The 20,250-nt window shown below is 41.5% G+C and overlaps 1 protein-coding gene across 1 annotated transcript in view; it reads left to right on the top strand.

Annotated features, from left to right (window-relative positions):
* Nucleotides 1-20,250, top strand: part of stab1 (stabilin 1) — a 169,129-nt gene that overhangs the window by 39,583 nt on the left and 109,296 nt on the right. The window contains exons 15-22 of the mRNA XM_084172495.1: nt 5,252-5,305; nt 9,219-9,299; nt 11,554-11,706; nt 11,790-11,852; nt 13,132-13,224; nt 13,686-13,772; nt 17,108-17,219; nt 20,015-20,201. Of these exons, the coding sequence (XP_084028621.1) occupies nt 5,252-5,305; nt 9,219-9,299; nt 11,554-11,706; nt 11,790-11,852; nt 13,132-13,224; nt 13,686-13,772; nt 17,108-17,219; nt 20,015-20,201 (830 nt within the window). The remainder of the gene's footprint in view (nt 1-5,251; nt 5,306-9,218; nt 9,300-11,553; nt 11,707-11,789; nt 11,853-13,131; nt 13,225-13,685; nt 13,773-17,107; nt 17,220-20,014; nt 20,202-20,250) is intronic.

Genomic DNA, 20,250 nt, shown 5'->3' with positions numbered 1-20,250 from the left:
TCCCAATCCTCTTCTGGATCATCCAAATGCACTCTAGCAAACTTCAGACGGGCCTGGACATGTACTGGCTTAAGCAGGGGGACACGTCTGGCACTGCAGGGTTTGAGTCCCTGGCGGCGTAGTGTGTTACTGATGGTAGGCTTTGTTACTTTGGTCCCAGCTCTCTGCAGGTCATTCCCTAGGTCCCCCCGTGTGGTTCTGGGATTTTTGCTCACTGTTCTTGTGATCATTTTGACCCTACGGGGTGAGATCTTGCGTGGAGCCCCAGATCGAGGGAGATTATCAGTGGTCTTGTATGTCTTCCATTTCCTAATAATTGCTCCCACAGTTGATTTCTTCAAACCAAGCTGCTTACCTATTGCAGATTCAGTCTTCCCAGCCTGGTGCAGGTCTACAATTTTGTTTCTGGTGTCCTTTGACAGCTCTTTGGTCTTGGCCATAGTGGAGTTTGAAGTTTGACTGTTTGAGGTTGTGGACAGGTGTCTTTTATACTGATAACAAGTTCAAACAGGTGCCATTAATACAGGTAACGAGTGGAGGACAGAGGAGCCTCCTAAAGAAGAAGTTACAGGTCTGTGAGAGCCAGAAATCTTGCTTGTTTGTAGGTGACCAAATACTTATTTTCCACCATAATTTGCAAATAAATTCCTTAAAGATCCTACAATGTGATTTTCTGGAAAAAATATTCTCAATTTGTCTGTCATAGTTGACGTGTACCTATGATGAAAATCACAGGCCTCGCTCATCTTTTTAAGTGGGAGAACTTGCACAATTGGTGGCTGACTAAATACTTTTTTCCCCACTGTATGCTGTACGTGAGTACTAATACTATAGTATATACATGTATGCTGTATATGAGTACTAATACTATAGTATATACATGTATGCTGTACGTGAGTACTAATACTATAGTATATACATGTATGCTGTACGTGAGTACTACCGTGTACTACTGTACAGTTCATTCGGAAAGTATTCAGAACCCTTACCTTTTTCCAAATGTTATTATGTTACGGCCTTATTCTAAAATTTATTAAATTATTTTTCCCTCATCAATCTACACACAATACCCCAAAATGACAAAGTGAAAACAGGTTTTTAGAAATATTTGCAAATTTATAAAAAATAAACAACAGAAATACCTTACTTACATAAGTATTCAGACCCTTTGCTATGAGACTCGAAATTGAGCTCTGGTGCATCCTGTCACGTCTGGAGGAAACCTGGCACCATCCCTACGGTGAAGCATGGTGGTGGCAGCATCATGCTGTGGGGATGTTTTTCAGCGACAGGGTCTGGGAGACTAGTCAGGATCGAGGGAAAGATGAACGGAGCAAAGTACAGAGAGATCCTTGACGAAAACCTGCTCCAGAGTGCTTAGGACCTCAGACTGGGCCGAAGGTTCACCTTCCAACAGGACAACGACACTAAGCACACAGCCAATACAACTCAGGAATGGCTTCGGGACAAGTCTCTGAATGTCCTTGAGTGGCCCAGCCAGAGCCCGGACTTGAACGTGAATACTTATGTAAATGTGATATTTCATTTTTTTTATATATACATTTTCCAAAATTTGTTCAAACCTGTTTTTGCTTTGTCATTATGGGGTATTGTGTGTAGCTTGATGAGGGGGGAAACTATTTAATTCATTTTAGAATAAGGCTGTAACGTAACAAAATGTGGGAAAAGTCAAGGGGTCTGAATACTTTCCGAATGCACTGTATATGTTGATATATATGCTATATCATTTACTATAGATGCTGTATCATCTACTATAGATGCTGTATCATTTACTATAGATGCTATATCATTTACTATAGATGCTGTGTCATCTACTATAGATGCTGTATCATTTACTATAGATGCTATATCATTTACTATAGATGCTGTATCATTTACTATAGATGCTGTATCATCTATTATAGATGCTGTATCATTTACTATAGATGCTATATCATTTACTATAGATGCTGTATCATTTACTATAGATGCTGTATCATTTACTATAGATGCTGTATCATTTACTATAGATGCTGTATCATTTACTACTAATATAGATGCTATATCATCTACTATAGATGCTGTATCATTTACTATAGATGCTATATCATTTACTATAGATGCTGTATCATTTACTACTAATATAGATGCTATATCATCTACTATAGATGCTGTATCATTTACTATAGATGCTGTATCATCTACTATAGATGCTGTATCATTTACTATAGATGCTGTATCATTTACTATAGATGCTATATCATTTACTATAGATGCTGTATCATCTATTATAGATGCTGTATCATTTACTACTAATATAGATGCTATATCATCTACTATAGATGCTGTATCATTTACTATAGATGCTGTATCATCTACTATAGATGCTGTATCATTTACTATAGATGCTCTATCATTTACTATAGATGCTGTATCATCTACTATAGATGCTGTATCATTTACTATAGATGCTCTATCATTTACTATAGATGCTGTATCATTTACTATAGATGCTGTATCATTTACTATAGATGCTGTATCATTTACTATAGATGCTCTATCATTTACTATAGATGCTATATCATTTACTATAGATGCTGTATCATTTACTATAGATGCTCTATCATTTACTATAGATGCTGTATCATTTACTATAGATGCTGTATCATTTACTATAGATGCTGTATCATTTACTATAGATGCTGTATCATTTACTATAGATGCTATATCATTTACTATAGATGCTGTATCATTTACTATAGATGCTGTATCATTTACTATAGATGCTCTATCATTTACTATAGATGCTATATCATTTACTATAGATGCTGTATCATTTACTATAGATGCTGTATCATTTACTATAGATGCTCTATCATTTACTATAGATGCTGTATCATTTACTATAGATGCTCTATCATTTACTATAGATGCTATATCATTTACTATAGATGCTGTATCATTTACTATAGATGCTATATCATTTACTATAGATGCTGTATCATCTACTATAGATGCTCTATCATTTACTATAGATGCTGTATCATTTACTATAGATGCTGTATCATTTACTATAGATGCTGTATCATTTACTATAGATGCTGTATCATTTACTATAGATGCTGTATCATTTACTATAGATGCTGTATCATTTACTATAGATGCTCTATCATTTACTATAGATGCTGTATCATCTACTATAGATGCTCTATCATTTACTATAGATGCTGTATCATTTACTATAGATGCTGTATCATTTACTATAGATGCTGTATCATTTACTATAGATGCTCTATCATTTACTATAGATGCTATATCATTTACTATAGATGCTGTATCATTTACTATAGATGCTATATCATTTACTATAGATGCTGTATCATCTACTATAGATGCTCTATCATTTACTATAGATGCTGTATCATTTACTATAGATGCTGTATCATTTACTATAGATGCTGTATCATTTACTATAGATGCTGTATCATTTACTATAGATGCTGTATCATTTACTATAGATGCTGTATCATCTACTATAGATGCTCTATCATTTACTATAGATGCTGTATCATTTACTATAGATGCTGTATCATTTACTATAGATGCTGTATCATTTACTATAGATGCTGTATCATTTACTATAGATGCTGTATCATTTACTATAGATGCTGTATCATTTACTATAGATGCTGTATCATTTACTATAGATGCTGTATCATTTACTATAGATGCTGTATCATTTACTATAGATGCTGTATCATTTACTATAGATGCTGTATCATTTACTATAGATGCTGTATCATTTACTATAGATGCTGTATCATTTACTATAGATGCTGTATCATTTACTATAGATGCTGTATCATTTACTATAGATGCTGTATCATTTACTATAGATGCTATATCATTTACTATAGATGCTGTATCATCTATTATAGATGCTGTATCATTTACTATAGATGCTATATCATTTACTATAGATGCTGTATCATTTACTATAGATGCTATATCATTTACTATAGATGCTGTATCATTTACTATAGATGCTATATCATTTACTATAGATGCTGTATCATTTACTATAGATGCTGTATCATCTATTATAGATGCTGTATCATTTACTATAGATGCTGTATCATTTACTATAGATGCTGTATCATTTACTATAGATGCTGTATCATTTACTATAGATGCTGTATCATTTACTATAGATGCTGTATCATTTACTATAGATGCTGTATCATTTACTATAGATGCTATATCATTTACTATAGATGCTGTATCATTTACTATAGATGCTGTATCATCTATTATAGATGCTGTATCATTTACTATAGATGCTGTATCATTTACTATAGATGCTGTATCATTTACTATAGATGCTCTATCATTTACTACTAATATAGATGCTATATCATCTACTATAGATGCTATATCATTTACTATAGATGCTGTATCATCTACTATAGATGCTGTATCATTTACTATAGATGCTGTATCATTTACTATAGATGCTGTATCATTTACTATAGATGCTCTATCATTTACTATAGATGCTCTATCATTTACTACTAATATAGATGCTATATCATCTACTATAGATGCTATATCATTTACTATAGATGCTATATCATTTACTATAGATGCTGTATCATTTACTATAGATGCTATATCATTTACTATAGATGCTGTATCATCTACTATAGATGCTGTATCATTTACCTCTTTATCATTTATCATGTTCCTCTTTAAGGAACACCTGGGATAGGATAAAGTAATCATTCTTCCCCCCCCCCCCCAAAAAAAAAGAAAGTAAAATTGTAAAGTGGTTATCCCACTGGCTATAGGGTGAATGCACCAATTTGTAGTCGCTCTGGATAAGAGCGTCTGCTAAATGACGTAAATGTGCCCTTGAGCAAGGCACTTAACCCTAATTGCTCCTGTAAGTCGCTCTGGATAAGAGCGTCTGCTAAATGACTAAAATGTAATGTAAATGTAAATTTACTACAGATGCTGTATCATTTACTATAGATGCTGTATCATTTACTATAGATGTTATTATTTTCAAAAGTTGTACAATATAAAGGCAATATGGTGTCATTTAAAAGCAGTTTAATGTAATTCAGAAATAGTTTGTAAAGGGAAATGGCAGTGATGTGAATGCTAGAGAATCCTTGACCGTACAGTATTCCCAGTGTAAAAGATAATTGCAAAACTGTTCAATATAGAACTCTCTTCTCTCCCACTGAAGGCCCAGAGCAAGCTTCAAGAGCTGCTGAAACAGCATATCTACACACAGGCTGCGGTAAGCATCTTCTGTACAGCACCTTCTGTACTGCACCTTCTGTACTGCACCTTCTGTACTGCACCTTCTGTACTGCACCTTCTGTACTGCACCTTCTGTACTGCACCTTCTGTACTGCACCTTCTGTACTGCACCTTCTGTACTGCCAGGCTGTGGTTAGCACCTTTACAACACGTTACAAGAGCTTACAGTGGCTTGCGAAAGTATTCACCCCCCTTGGCATTTTTCCTATTTTGTTGCCTTACAACCTGGAATTAAAATTAGATTTTTTGGGGGGTTTGTATCATTTGATTTACACAACATGCCTACCACTTTGAAGATGCAAAAAAATTTGTCTTGTGAAACAAACAAGAAATAAGACAAAAAAACAGAATACTTGAGCGTGCATAACTATTCACCCTCCCAAAGTCAATACTTTGTAGAGCCACCTTTTGCAGCAATTACAGCTGCAAGTCTCTTGGGGTATGTCTCTATAAGCTTGGCACATCTAGCCACTGGGATTTTTGCCCATTCTTCAAGACAAAACTTCTCCAGCTCCTTCGATTTGGATGGGTTCCACTGGTGTACAGCAATCTTTAAGTCATACCACAGATTCTCAATTGGATTGAGGTCTGGGCTTTGACTAGGCCATTCCAAGACATTTAAATGTTTCCCCTTAAACCACTCGAGTGTTGCTTTAGCAGTATGCTTAGGGTCAGGGACGGCCTGTTCAATAGGGCGATATGGGCGACGCACTGCCAAACGGGAAAAGGAAGGGATTTTTTTTCTAATCAATTATATCACGGCAACAGTAGTTATCAGTGTTCTAATCTGATCTGACTGCCACTAAATGTCAAATCAGGCTAAAGTCGTGCTTCAAATCGCCCAGAAGTCTCTCATAGCCTGTCATGTAAAATATATTTTTTTCAAATTTCAAAGCTTTCAATACAATCTCTATGGGTGTCTGTGGGCTTGCACTTACGCGCTTTCGAAATACGTGACGTAACCATGAACGTAACTAAGAAAATAGCGGCTAGCAGCGTCTCTGTTGCGACCTGCAGTGTGGCGTTATCTTATGTTTTTATTTTGTACACTTAGTGGCGTTATTTTATGTTTTTAATTTGTACACTTAGTTTACAAACATTCTGCCAACCATGGATTTCCCGTGGTGGGTTTTGGACTGATCTTGTTGATCGTGTACATACCCGCTACGAACGGACTAAATAATGAAAACGCTGCTGGCAGCGGAATCCAATACAGCTGGGAGACTTGGCTGGATGACAGAGTCCCGGACAGAGAAGTGGAGCCGGCCGGCTTCACCCTGGTCAGAGCGGACCGCGATCTGACACAGTCACAGGGAAAATCGATCCTGGTAAGAGAGCGACTCTGTACCCGCGACATTGAACTGCTTTCTGTGTCACTGCGACCTTACTATCTGCCCCGTGAGTTCCCCCAATTGTTTGTTACCGTTGTGTACTGTTGATAATCACAAGTTTACTGGAGAACTGAGACCAAGTAGAGACTTTGGACAGGGTGGATATGGTATAATAAAGGCAGTTTATTCAGAGGTAAAGATATCTGGAATCGCGTGCACGGACTCGTTCGTCAAACTCTTAGGGAGCTATCTGAAGAGAGCCCCGAAAACATTGTGTGCAGACATTTTATACAATAAATGATGTAGGTTGAATCTAGTAGTTCTGATCTTCTGATTGGTCCTGATGAGTTGGGCGAGGTCCCCTCCACTGTTGCATTGGCTCTGAGTCGGGTTCTCTGTCTTCAAATGTTCAGCCTAAAGAGAGGGGATTTTTGTGTGTGTGTGTGTGTGTGTTTAGCAGTGATGATGTGTGTGTGTGTGTGTGTGTTATCAGTGATGATGTGTGTGTGTGTGTGTGTGTGTGTGTGTCCTCAGAGCAAGAACTCGTGAGTTGGAAGAACTGAGAGACCTATGGCGTGGGTGTTGTCCTTGGCCACCTGCTGACAAGGCTGACAAGATAGGACTCTTTTGTCCATTGTTATAGGATAGGAACAGCATTGATTGAAAACAAACGCCCAACACAAAATGGGTCATGCACAAGATTTTAGTCAGACCAAGCTATAACATTATATATTTACTACGACAGTACATTCAACCAAAAGCTAATATAACAAAGGCATCAGAGATTATTTATAATCTGTCACAGAAACTGGAATCCATCTCCCCAGATCAGTCAATAAATGCTTCTGGTATTGACTTATATGCTGCACCTGTCTTCATGTTGTTGCTGGACATATCTTTTTTAAAATGTGTGTAGGTCACCTAAATCATCAGAAAAATTGCCCCTCCTGAGAATTTTTTCAGGAGCCGCCACTGCTTAGGGTCATTGTCCTGCTGGAAGCTGAACCTCCGTCCCAGTCTCAAATCTCTGGAAGACTGAAACAGGTTTCCCTCAAGAATTTCCCTGTATTTAGCGCCATCCAACATTCTTTCAATTCTGACCAGTTTCCCAGTCCCTGCCGATGGAAAAACATCCCCACAGCATGATGCTGCCACCACCATGCTTCACTGTGAGGATGGTGTTCTCGGGGTGATGAGAGGTGTTGGGTTTGTACCAGACATAGCGTTTTCCTTGATGGCCAAAAAGCTCAATTTTAGTCTCATCTGAACAGATTACCTTCTTCCATATGTTTGGGGAGTCTCCCACATGCCTTCTGGCGAACACCAAACGTGTTTGCTTATTTTTTTATTTCAGCAATGGCTTTTTTCTGGCCACTCTTCTGTAAAGCCCAGCTCTGTGGAGTGTACGGCTTAAAATGGTCCTATGGACAGATACTCCAATCTCCGCTGTGGAGCTTTGCAGCTCCTTCAGGGTTATCTTTGGTGTCTTTGTTGCCTCTCTGATTAATGCCCTCCTTGCCTGGTCCATGAGTTTTGGTGGGCAGCCCTCTCTTGGCAGGTTTGCTGTGGTGCCATATTCTTTCAATTTTTTAATAATGGATTTAATGGTGCTCTGTGGGATGTTCAAAGTTTCTGATCTCTTTTTATAACCCAACCCTGATCTGTACTTCTCCACAACTTTGTCCCTGACCTGTTTGGAGAGCTCCTTGGTCTTCATGGTGCCGCTTGCTTAGTGGTGTTGCAGACTCTGGGGCCTTTCAGAACAGGTGTATATATACTGAGATCATGTGACAGATCATGTAACACTTAGATTGCACACAGGTGGACTTTAACTAATTATGTGACTTCTGAAGGTAATTGGTTGCACCAGATCTTATTTAGGGGCTTCATAGCAAAGTGGGTGAATACATATGCACGCACCACTTTTCCATTATTTATTTTTTATAAAAAATGTAAACAAGTTATTTTTTTCATTTCACTTCACCAATTTGGACTATTTTGTGTATGTACATTACATGAAATCCAAAAATAGGAAAAACGCCAAGGGGGATGAGTACTTTTGCAAGGCACTGTATGTTACAGGTGGGATCTGAAACATGGTCTCCGGCGTGGAAAACCACTTTACAACATGTTACAGGTGGGATCTGAACCCCGGTCTCCAGCGTGGAAAACCACTTTACAACATGTTACAAGGGCTTATGTTATAGGTGGGATCGAACCCCGGTCTCCGACGTAGAAAACCACTGTACAAAATTGTACAAAAGCGAATGATGTTGTTGTGGTTGTTGACGAGGTCATCTTGCTGAGTTCCTTTTTTAAATGGGCTTCACTCAAACAGACATGTTTCAAACTCTAATGCTTGTCGCCGAAACGTGTCAGTTTAAAAAACTCTCTGCTACTGCTAAACACCATGACATCCTAAACACTGCTACATCCTGCTACAGTGAGCGCTGGTTTAGTTTCCCAGTTTATCTGCCTTTGGAACCCTGCACCTAAAGACTTTTGATTAGGAATTACCGAGTGGAGCACAGCTATTAATTCTTTATTCTATCTCTGTAGTTGACCGTGGACCAGCTGGCAAGCATGGGGCTGATTCAGACCATGGCCAATCAGATCCTACTGGTCAACCTCACCAACGATGTAAGTTGGGTTATTACTGACTGGGGCCGCTTCCCAAATGACACCCTAAACCCTATTCCCCACAGGGCCCTGGTCAAAAGTAGTGCACTGCAGTGAGGGAAAAAAGTATTTGATCCCCTGCTGATTTTATACATTTGCCCACTGACAAAGAAATGATCAGTCTATAGTATTTGAACAGTGAGAGACAGAATAACAACAAAAAAATCCAGAAAACGCATGTAAAAAATGTTAGAAATTGATTTGCATTTTAATGAGGGAAATAAGTATTTGACCCCCTCTCAATCAGAAAGATTTCTGGCTCCCATGTGTCTTTTATACAGGTAACGAGCTGAGATTAGGAGCACACTCTTAAAGGGAGTGCTCCTAATCTCAGTTTGTTACCTGTATAAAAGACACCTGTCCACAGAAGCAATCAATCAATCAGATTCCAAACTCTCCACCATGGCCACGACCAAAGAGCTCTCCAAGGATGTCAGGGACAAGATTGTAGACCTACACAAGGCTGGAATGGGCTACAAGACCATCGCCAAGCAGCTTGGTGAGAAGGTGACAACAGTTGGTGCGATTATTCACAAATGGAAGAAACACAAAAGTACTGTCAATCTCCCTCGGCCTAGGGCTCCATGCAAGATCTCACCTCGTGGAGTTGCAATGATCATGAGAACGGTGAGGAATTAGCCCAGAACTACACGGGAGGATCTTGTCAATGATCTCAAGGCAGCTGGGACCATAGTCACCAAGAAAACAATTGGTAACACACTACGCCGTGAAGGACTGAAATCCTGCAGCGCCCGCAAGGTCCCTCTGCTCAAGAAAGCACATATACAGGCCCGTCTGAAGTTTGCCAATGAACATCTGAATGATTCAGAGGAGAACTGGGTGAAAGTGTTGTGGTCAGATGAGACCAAAATCGAGCTCTTTGGCATCAACTCAACTCGCCGTGTTTGGAGGAGGAGGAATGCTGCCTATGACCCTAAGAATACCATCCCCACCGTCAAACATGGAGGTGGAAACATTATGCTTTGGGGGTGTTTTTCTGCTAAGGGGACAGGACAACTTCACCGCATCAAAGGGACGATGGATGGGGCCATGTACCGTCAAATCTTGGGTGAGAACCTTCTTCCCTCAGCCAGGGCATTGAAAATTGGTCGTGGATGGGTATTCCAGCATGACAATGACCCAAAACACATGGCCAAGGCAACAAAGGAGTGGCTCAAGAAGAGGCACATTAAGGTCCTGGAGTGGCCTAGCCAGTGTCCAGACCTTAATCCCATAGAAAATCTGTGGAGGGAGCTCAGGGTTCGAGTTGCCAAACGTCAGCCTCGAAACCTTAATGACTTGGAGAAGATCTGCAAAGAGGAGTGGAACAAAATCCCTCCTGAGATGTGTGCAAACCTGGTGGCCAACTACAAGAAACATCTGACCTCTGTGATTGCCAACAAGGGTTTTGCCACCAAGTACTAAGTAATGTTTTGCAGAGGGGTCAAATACTTATTTCCCTCATTAAAATGCAAATCAATTTATAACATTTTTGACATGCGTTTTTCTGGATTTTTTTGTTGTTATTCTGTCTCTCACTGTTTACATTTTAACATTTTACGTCATTTAGCAGACGCTCTTATCCAGAGCGACTTACAAATTGGTGCATTCACCTTATAGCCAGTGGGACAACCACTTTACAATTATTATTATTATTATTTTTATTATTTTTATTTATTTTTTGGGGGGGTGGGGTGGGGTAAGTGGGGGGTTAGAAGGATTACTTTATCCTATCCCAGGTGTTCCTTAAAACACCATTAAAATTGTAGACTGATCATGTCTTTGTCAGTGGGCAAACGTACAAAATCAGCAGGGGATCAAATACTTTTTTCCCTCACTGTATAAGAAATAGAGCGCCGATTGGGACACACCCTGGGTCTTTTCTGTAAAACAGTTTTGAATCTAAAGGATCGGTTGATCTAAAGGATCGGTTGATCTAAAGGATCGGTTGATCTAAAGGATCAGTTGATCAAATTGATCATGACTCAGTGTTCTATACTGGACTGTTTACTTGAATTGTCATTTTCTCTATTTATTTATAAACCATTGCAGTAATTCAATTGGAATTTGTTAAAGGCGAGGGTCACTATTTTATAACTTAATGCTAGATGCATAGACCCCTTTCAGGGTGAGTGACCATCTAACATTTTAGTTTTAAAATTCTGAACTTCCCCTTTTAAGGACGTCTCCATTGGTATGACTCTGTGTCTGACAGGGGCAGGTGCTGCTGGGCGGGAAACCTCTTCAGAGTACTAATATCATGGCATCCAATGGTGTCATCCATATGATCGACGGGGTTCTAGTCCCGCCCTCGATCGTCCCCATCCTGCCTAAGAGATGTGATGTCACAGAGAGCAAAATCATCGTGGTAGGTGGAAACGTTCTGTTCTATTTGATTCTGTTCTATTCTATTGGAAATGGCTGTGTGATGTGGTTGTGTGTGTTCTCCAGGGCCTGTGCGTGAGGTGCAGCTATCTCTATGAGTCCCACTGCCCCGAGGGAAGCGTAGAACTGGTAAAATATTCACAGCAATGTTTTCTATTCCTCTCATGAAGGTGGCTGGCTGTTAAATGTCTGTGCCTGCTATCCCTGATGCAGTGAAAATATATTTAGCTTCTGCTACATCTTTTGGAATGTGTGTCCATGTCTCTATTCATCCCATGGCCTGTATTATTTAGTTCATACTACTTTCAAAAAGACCAGCTTCATAAACAATTACACATATTTCTAATGATTTGTCTACACTCAAATCAAACGTTTATTTGTCCTATGCATGCACAGGATACAACTATTTATATTGGTTCTGTTGGTAGCGACCCTGTAAGGTAACGACCCTGTAAGGTAGCGACCCTGTAAGGTAACGACCCTGTAAGGTAACGACCCTGTAAGGTAACGACCCTGTAAGGTAGCGACCCTGTAACCCTGTAAGGTAACGACCCTGTAAGGTAACGACCCTGTAAGGTAACGACCCTGTAAGGTAGCGACCCTGTAAGGTAACGACCCTGTTGGTAACGACCCTGTAAGGTAACGACCCTGTAAGGTAGCGACCCTGTAAGGTAACGACCCTGTAAGGTAACGACCCTGTAAGGTAACGACCCTGTAAGGTAACGACCCTGTAAGGTACGACCCTGTAAGGTAACGACCCTGTAAGGTAACGACCCTGTAAGGTAACGACCCTGTAAGGTAACGACCCTGTTGGTAACGACCCTGTTGGTAACGACCCTGTAAGGTAACGACCCTGTAAGGTAACGACCCTGTAAGGTAACGACCCTGTTGGTAACGACCCTGTAAGGTAACGACCCTGTAAGGTAACGACCCTGTAAGGTAACGATAACGACCCTGTAAGGTAACGACCCTGTAAGGTAACGACCCTGTAAGGTAACGACCCTGTAAGGTAACGACCCTGTAAGGCAACGACCCTGTAAGGGTAACGACCCTGTAAGGTAGCGACCCTGTAAGGTAACGACCCTGTAAGGTAACGACCCTGTAAGGTAACGACCCTGTTGGTAATGACCCTGTTGGTAACGACCCTGTAAGGTAACGACCCTGTAAGGTAACGACCCTGTAAGGGTAACGACCCTGTAAGGTAACGACCCTGTAAGGCAACGACCCTGTAAGGTAACGACCCTGTAAGGTAACGACCCTGTAAGGCAACGACCCTGTAAGGGTAACGACCCTGTAAGGTAACGACCCTGTAAGGCAACGACCCTGTAAGGTAACGACCCTGTAAGGTAACGACCCTGTTCTGTTGTTAATAAGATACTGTACTTATTGTTGTGTTTCTGTACCACAGCAAAGTCACATGAAGGACTGTGACTATCAGACATCTCCTCTCAACCCCACGCACAATAAAGGCTGTGCTAAATACTGCAACACTACTATTGAGGTAGGTCCTCCTGGTACCTTTCCTGGTTCAGCGCTTGGTTCATTTCCTGGTTCAGCGCTTGGTTCATTTCCTGGTTCAGCTCTTGGTTCATTTCCTGTATCTTTTTCATTCATCATGTAGAGAGAGAATGAAATGTCTATATCTTCTTACTGAAGAAGAAAGTAAAGAAAGAGATTAATTCATTATGTTAACGTGGTTTTGGATGACAACAGACTTGCTATGTTAACGTGGTTTTGGATGACAACAGACTTGCTATGTTAACGTGGTTTTGGATGACAACAGACTTGCTATGTTAACGTGGGTTTTGGACGACAACAGACTTGCGGACCAAATGGCACCCTATTCTCTACATAGTGCACTACTTTTGACCAGAGCCCTATGGGCCCTAGCACTACACAGGGAATAGGGTACATTTGGGACCCTGCAGTCTCAGTGAGTGATTTGTTGTTGGTGAGTTTCAGAGAGCGGAGTGCTGCAGTGGGTTCTATGGACCTGAGTGTAAAACGTGTATAGGAGGTTTCCAGACACCCTGTTATGGCAAAGGCACCGTAAGTAAAGACTCTCTCTTCCTAGAAAGTCGTTCTCTCAGCAGTCTGATACACACACACACACACACACACACAAGATGGCGCCATACTGTTTGGCCGACCCAACTTTGCTATTTTGTGATTATTTTGGCTTGATCTTCAATGTATCCGCTGTCATTTCTTATGATCTACAAGAACTTTTGAACATCAGACCGGCAGTTACTAACCTCAATTCTGGCTTCGACTTCGACTCATCCGTCCTGGGCTCTTTGTGTACCTCCGACCCAATCTTCGGGCTACCCAAGAGGAAACGCCGGTGAAAAAGAGGCAGGAGAGCGGGCGTCCTGGTGAGACTAAAGCGAAGGGAAAACCACTCCCGTCCATTCTAGTTTCCCAGTCACTTGACAATAAGATGGATGACCTCCGAACGCGGATATGCTATCAACGGGACTCTCGGAACTGCAATATTCTCAGTGTTTTGCTGAAACGTTGCTTTTGGACAAGATACCCCCTCCATGGCTATCCAACTCGATGGATTCTCCATTCACCGAGCAGGACAGGACATTGGATTCAGGGACATTCGTTATTCACTGTGTATTTATTCCTTGTGTAACTATTTTCTATTATAATGATCTTATCTTTAACTCTGCATTGTTGGAAAAGGACCCGTAAGTAAGAATTTCACTGTTAGCCTACACTTGTTGTTTACGAAGCATGTGACAATTTTTTTATATTTTATTTGGATTTGAAATCCAGAGGGGGAGGGGTATGTCTCTTCATCAACAATAACTGGTGTGCTGACTCTAGCACAGTAGATAATATCTATAGCATAGTATAGTTTAGTAAACAGTGGGGAGAACAAGTATTTGATACACTGCCGTTTTTGCAGGTTTTCCTACTTACAAAGCATGTAGAGGTCTGTAATTTCTATCATAGGTACACTTCAACTGTGAGAGACGGAATCTAAAACATAAATCCAGAAAATCACATTGTATGATTTTTAAGTTATTTGCATTTTATTGCATGACTTAAATATTTGATCACCTACCAACCAGTAAGAATTCCGGCTCTCACAGACCTGTTCGTTTTTCTTTACGAAGCCCTCCTGTTCTCCACTCATTACCTGTATTAACTGCACCTGTTTGAACTCATTACCTGTATACAAGACACCTGTCCACACACTCAATCAAACAGACTCCAACCTCTCCACAATGGCCAAGACCAGAGAGCTGTGTAAGGACATCAGGGATAAAATTGTAGACCTGCACAAGGCTGGGATGGGCTACAGGACAATAGGCAAGCAGGTTGGTGAGAAGGCAACAACTGTTGGCGCAATTATTAGAAAATTGAAGAAGTTTAAGATGACGGTCAATCACCGTCGGTCTGGGGCTCCATGCAAGATCTCACCTCATGGGGCATCAATGATCATGAGGAAGGTGAGGGATCAGCCCAGAACTATATGGCAGGACCTGGTCAATGACCTGAAGAGAGCTGGGACCACAGCTGGGACCACTCAAAGAAAACCATTAGTAACACACTACGCCGTCATGGATTAAAATCCTGCAGCGCACGCAAAGTCCCCCTGCTCAAGCCAGCGCATGTCCAGGCCCGTCTGAAGTTTGCCAATGACCATCTGGATGATCCAGAGGAGGAATGGGAGAAGGTCATGTGGTCTGATGAGACAAAAATAGAGCTTTTTGGTCTAAACTCCACTCGCCGTGTTTGGAGGAAGAAGAAGGATGAGTACAACCCCAAGAACACCATCCCAACCGTGAAGCATGGAGGTGGAAACATCATTATTTGGGGATGCTTTTCTGCAAAGGGGACAGGATGACTGCACCGTGTTGAGGGGAGGATGGATGGGGCCATGTATCGCGAGATGTTGGCCAACAACCTCCTTCACTCAGTAAGAGCATTGAAGATGGGTCGTGGCTGGCAGCCCCGGAACTTGAAGGATCTGGAGAAGGTCTGTATGGAGGAGTGGGCCAAAATCCCTGCTGCAGTGTGTGCAAACCTGGTCAAGACCTACAGGACTCGTATGATCTCTGTAATTGCAAACTTTTTATTTTATTTTATCTCCCCACTGTATCTATAGATCTATAGTGGAAGTCTCCACCGATTATTCACCCATCTTGGAACACCTGATGGTCAAATGCCAAGCCTTCTGCCTCCCGAGAGTTTTCATGCGTTAACGAGACCTCTGTATACACTGCGTGTACAAAACATTATGAACACCTGCTTTTTCCTTGACATAGACTGACCAGGTGAATCCAGTTGAAAGCTATGATCCCTTATTGATGTCACCCAATCCACTTCAATCAGTGTAGATGAAGGGGAGGAGACAGGTTAAATAAGGATTTTTAAGCTTTGAGATATGGATTGTGTATGTGTGCCATTCAGAGTGTGAATGGGCAAGACAAAAGATTTAAGGCGCACCGGTTTGTGTCAAGAACTGCAACACTGCTGGGTTTTTCACGCTCAACAGTTTCCCGTGTGTATCAAGAATGGTCCATCACCCAAAGGGCATCCAGCCAACTTGACACCACCGTGGGAAGCATTGGAGTCAACATTGACCAGCATCCCTGTGGAATGCTTTCGACACCTTGTAAAGTCCATGCCCCGACGAGGCTGTTCTGAGGGCAAAAGGGGGGGGTGCAACTCAATATTAGAAAGGTGTTCTTAATGTTTGGTATACTCAGTGTGTATATTATCATTAGTTTATTAGCATAAGTATTTATATATTCCTACTACCAGTCACTTTATATGTATAAACCCACCTCAACCACTCAGTACCCCTGCACATTGAATAAGGTACTGGCACTGACCTGTATATACTTGCTCGTGTTTCTTCACTTATATCAACTTCATGTGTTTTTTAAATTAAATATATTATTATTATTATTATTATTATTATTATTATTATTATTATTATTATATATTATTATTATTTATATTATTATTTATATTATTATCAATATTATTATCAATATTATTAGTTGTATTATCTATATTATTATATCTATATTATTATTATTGTTAATAATAATAATAATTATATCATCATTATTATTATTATTATTATTTATATTATTGTTATATTATTATCTATATTATTATCTATATTATTATCTATATTATTAGTTGTATTATTATTATTATTATTATGATTATTATTTAATTATCACCACTGCAATGTGGGAAATAGCTCAAGAAAATAATTTCACTCTATGGTTTTACACCTGTTGTATCCTGTGCACGTGGCGAATTAACTTTGGAACTTGAAACGCACACCATTTTAACCATCACCACGTCCTGTCTCCGTGTCTTTGACCTGTGACCTTTCTGTGTGTGTGTAGTGTTTTGATGGTATCCATGGTAACGGGTCGTGTAGCTGCGAGGAGGGCTTCAAGGGGATTGCCTGTCACATCTGTTCCGATCCCAACAAACACGGAGAGAGGTGTGACCAGGGTGGGTCTAAATTACTCTTCAACACTTCTCAACTAACGATATGTCCCAAATGGCACCCTATTCCTTATAGTGTGCACTACTTTTGACCATGGCCCATAAGGGTTCTGGTCTAAAGTAGTGCACTATATAGGGAATAGGGTGCCATTTGGGACGCACCATGTATTATTGATCCAGGCCTGCTGTATCTCATTCCCCATGTGGTCTGTATTATTGATCCAGGCCTGCTGTATCTCATTCCCCATGTGGTCTGTATTATTGATCCAGGCCTGCTGTATCTCATTCCCCATGTGGTCTGTATTATTGATCCAGGCCTGCTGTATCTCATTCCCCATGTGGTCTGTATTATTGATCCAGGCCTGCTGTATCTCATTCCCCATGTGGTCTGTATTATTGATCCAGGCCTGCTGTATCTCATTCCCCATGTGGTCTGTATTATTGATCCAGGCCTGCTGTATCTCATTCCCCATGTGGTCTGTATTATTGATCCAGGCCTGCTGTATCTCATTCCCCATGTGGTCTGTATTATTGATCCAGGCCTGCTGTATCTCATTCCCCATGTGGTCTGTATTATTGATCCAGGCCTGCTGTATCTCATTCCCCATGTGGTCTGTATTATTGATCCAGGCCTGCTGTATCTCATTCCCCATGTGGTCTGTATTATTGATCCAGGCCTGCTGTATCTCATTCACCATGTGGTCTGTATTATTGATCCAGGCCTGCTGTATCTCATTCCCCATGTGGTCTGTATTATTGATCCAGGCCTGCTGTATCTCATTCCCCATGTGGTCTGTATTATTGATCCAGGCCTGCTGTATCTCATTCCCCATGTGGTCTGTATTATTGATCCAGGCCTGCTGTATCTCATTCCCCATGTGGTCTGTATTATTGATCCAGGCCTGCTGTATCTCATTCCCCATGTGGTCTGTATTATTGATCCAGGCCTGCTGTATCTCATTCCCCATGTGGTCTGTATTATTGATCCAGGCCTGCTGTATCTCATTCCCCATGTGGTCTGTATTATTGATCCAGGCCTGCTGTATCTCATTCCCCATGTGGTCTGTATTATTGATCCAGGCCTGCTGTATCTCATTCCCCATGTGGTCTGTATTATTGATCCAGGCCTGCTGTATCTCATTCCCCATGTGGTCTGTATTATTGATCCAGGCCTGCTGTATCTCATTCCCCACGTGGTCTGTATTATTGATCCAGGCCTGCTGTATCTCATTCCCCACGTGGTCTGTATTATTGATCCAGGCCTGCTGTATCTCATTCCCCACGTGGTCTGTATTATTGATCCAGGCCTGCTGTATCTCATTCCCCACGTGGTCTGTATTATTGATCCAGGCCTGCTGTATCTCATTCCCCACGTGGTCTGTATTATTGATCCAGGCCTGCTGTATCTCATTCCCCACGTGGTCTGTATTATTGATCCAGGCCTGCTGTATCTCATTCCCCATGTGGTCTGTATTATTGATCCAGGCCTGCTGTATCTCATTCCCCATGTGGTCTGTATTATTGATCCAGGCCTGCTGTATCTCATTCCCCATGTGGTCTGTATTATTGATCCAGGCCTGCTGTATCTCATTCCCCATGTGGTCTGTATTATTGATCCAGGCCTGCTGTATCTCATTCCCCACGTGGTCTGTATTATTGATCCAGGCCTGCTGTATCTCATTCCCCACGTGGTCTGTATTATTGATCCAGGCCTGCTGTATCTCATTCCCCATGTGGTCTGTATTATTGATCCAGGCCTGCTGTATCTCATTCCCCATGTGGTCTGTATTATTGATCCAGGCCTGCTGTATCTCATTCCCCATGTGGTCTGTATTATTGATCCAGGCCTGCTGTATCTCATTCCCCATGTGGTCTGTATTATTGATCCAGGCCTGCTGTATCTCATTCCCCATGTGGTCTGTATTATTGATCCAGGCCTGCTGTATCTCATTCCCCATGTGGTCTGTATTATTGATCCAGGCCTGCTGTATCTCATTCCCCATGTGGTCTGTATTATTGATCCAGGCCTGCTGTATCTCATTCCCCACGTGGTCTGTATTATTGATCCAGGCCTGCTGTATCTCATTCCCCACGTGGTCTGTATTATTGATCCAGGCCTGCTGTATCTCATTCCCCACGTGGTCTGTATTATTGATCCAGGCCTGCTGTATCTCATTCCCCATGTGGTCTGTATTATTGATCCAGGCCTGCTGTATCTCATTCCCCACGTGGTCTGTATTATTGATCCAGGCCTGCTGTATCTCATTCCCCACGTGGTCTGTATTATTGATCCAGGCCTGCTGTATCTCATTCCCCATGTGGTCTGTATTATTGATCCAGGCCTGCTGTATCTCATTCCCCATGTGGTCTGTATTATTGATCCAGGCCTGCTGTATCTCATTCCCCATGTGGTCTGTATTATTGATCCAGGCCTGCTGTATCTCATTCCCCATGTGGTCTGTATTATTGATCCAGGCCTGCTGTATCTCATTCCCCATGTGGTCTGTATTATTGATCCAGGCCTGCTGTATCTCATTCCCCATGTGGTCTGTATTATTGATCCAGGCCTGCTGTATCTCATTCCCCATGTGGTCTGCACAGATGCCCAGATGAAGTGCACCATTGAAGGAGTCATTTCAGATTTTTCTCCTTGATAAAAACAAAAGGAAAATCAGACCTGACTTAGGGGTTCTTATCTTCTTTCTCCTCTTTCTCCCCCCCTCCCCCCTCTCTCTGTCTCCCCTCTTTCCTCCCTTTGTCCCTCCATCCCTCTCCCACCCCCCTCCCCCTCTCCTCCCCAGACTGCCGCTGTCTCCATGGCGTGTGTGATAACCGGCCAGGCAGTAAGGGCGTGTGTAGAGGGGGATCCTGCCTGGAGGGTTACTCTGGAGACTACTGTGATAAGGAGGCTAAGGCCTGTAACTCTGATGGACTCTCTGAGCACTGCCATGTCCACGCCTTCTGCAGCTACATCGGCAGCCACACCATGTCAGTATTACTTACTCAGCTTGCTTACTTAGCTTACTTATTGCTAATG

The sequence above is a fragment of the Coregonus lavaretus genome, assembly GCF_964263955.1.
Source record: "Coregonus lavaretus genome assembly, chromosome: 12".
In the NCBI taxonomy this organism is placed as follows: Eukaryota; Metazoa; Chordata; class Actinopteri; order Salmoniformes; family Salmonidae; genus Coregonus; species Coregonus lavaretus.
The sequence above is the reverse complement of the archived record's forward strand: the minus strand, read 5'-3'. Positions and strand labels throughout refer to the sequence as shown.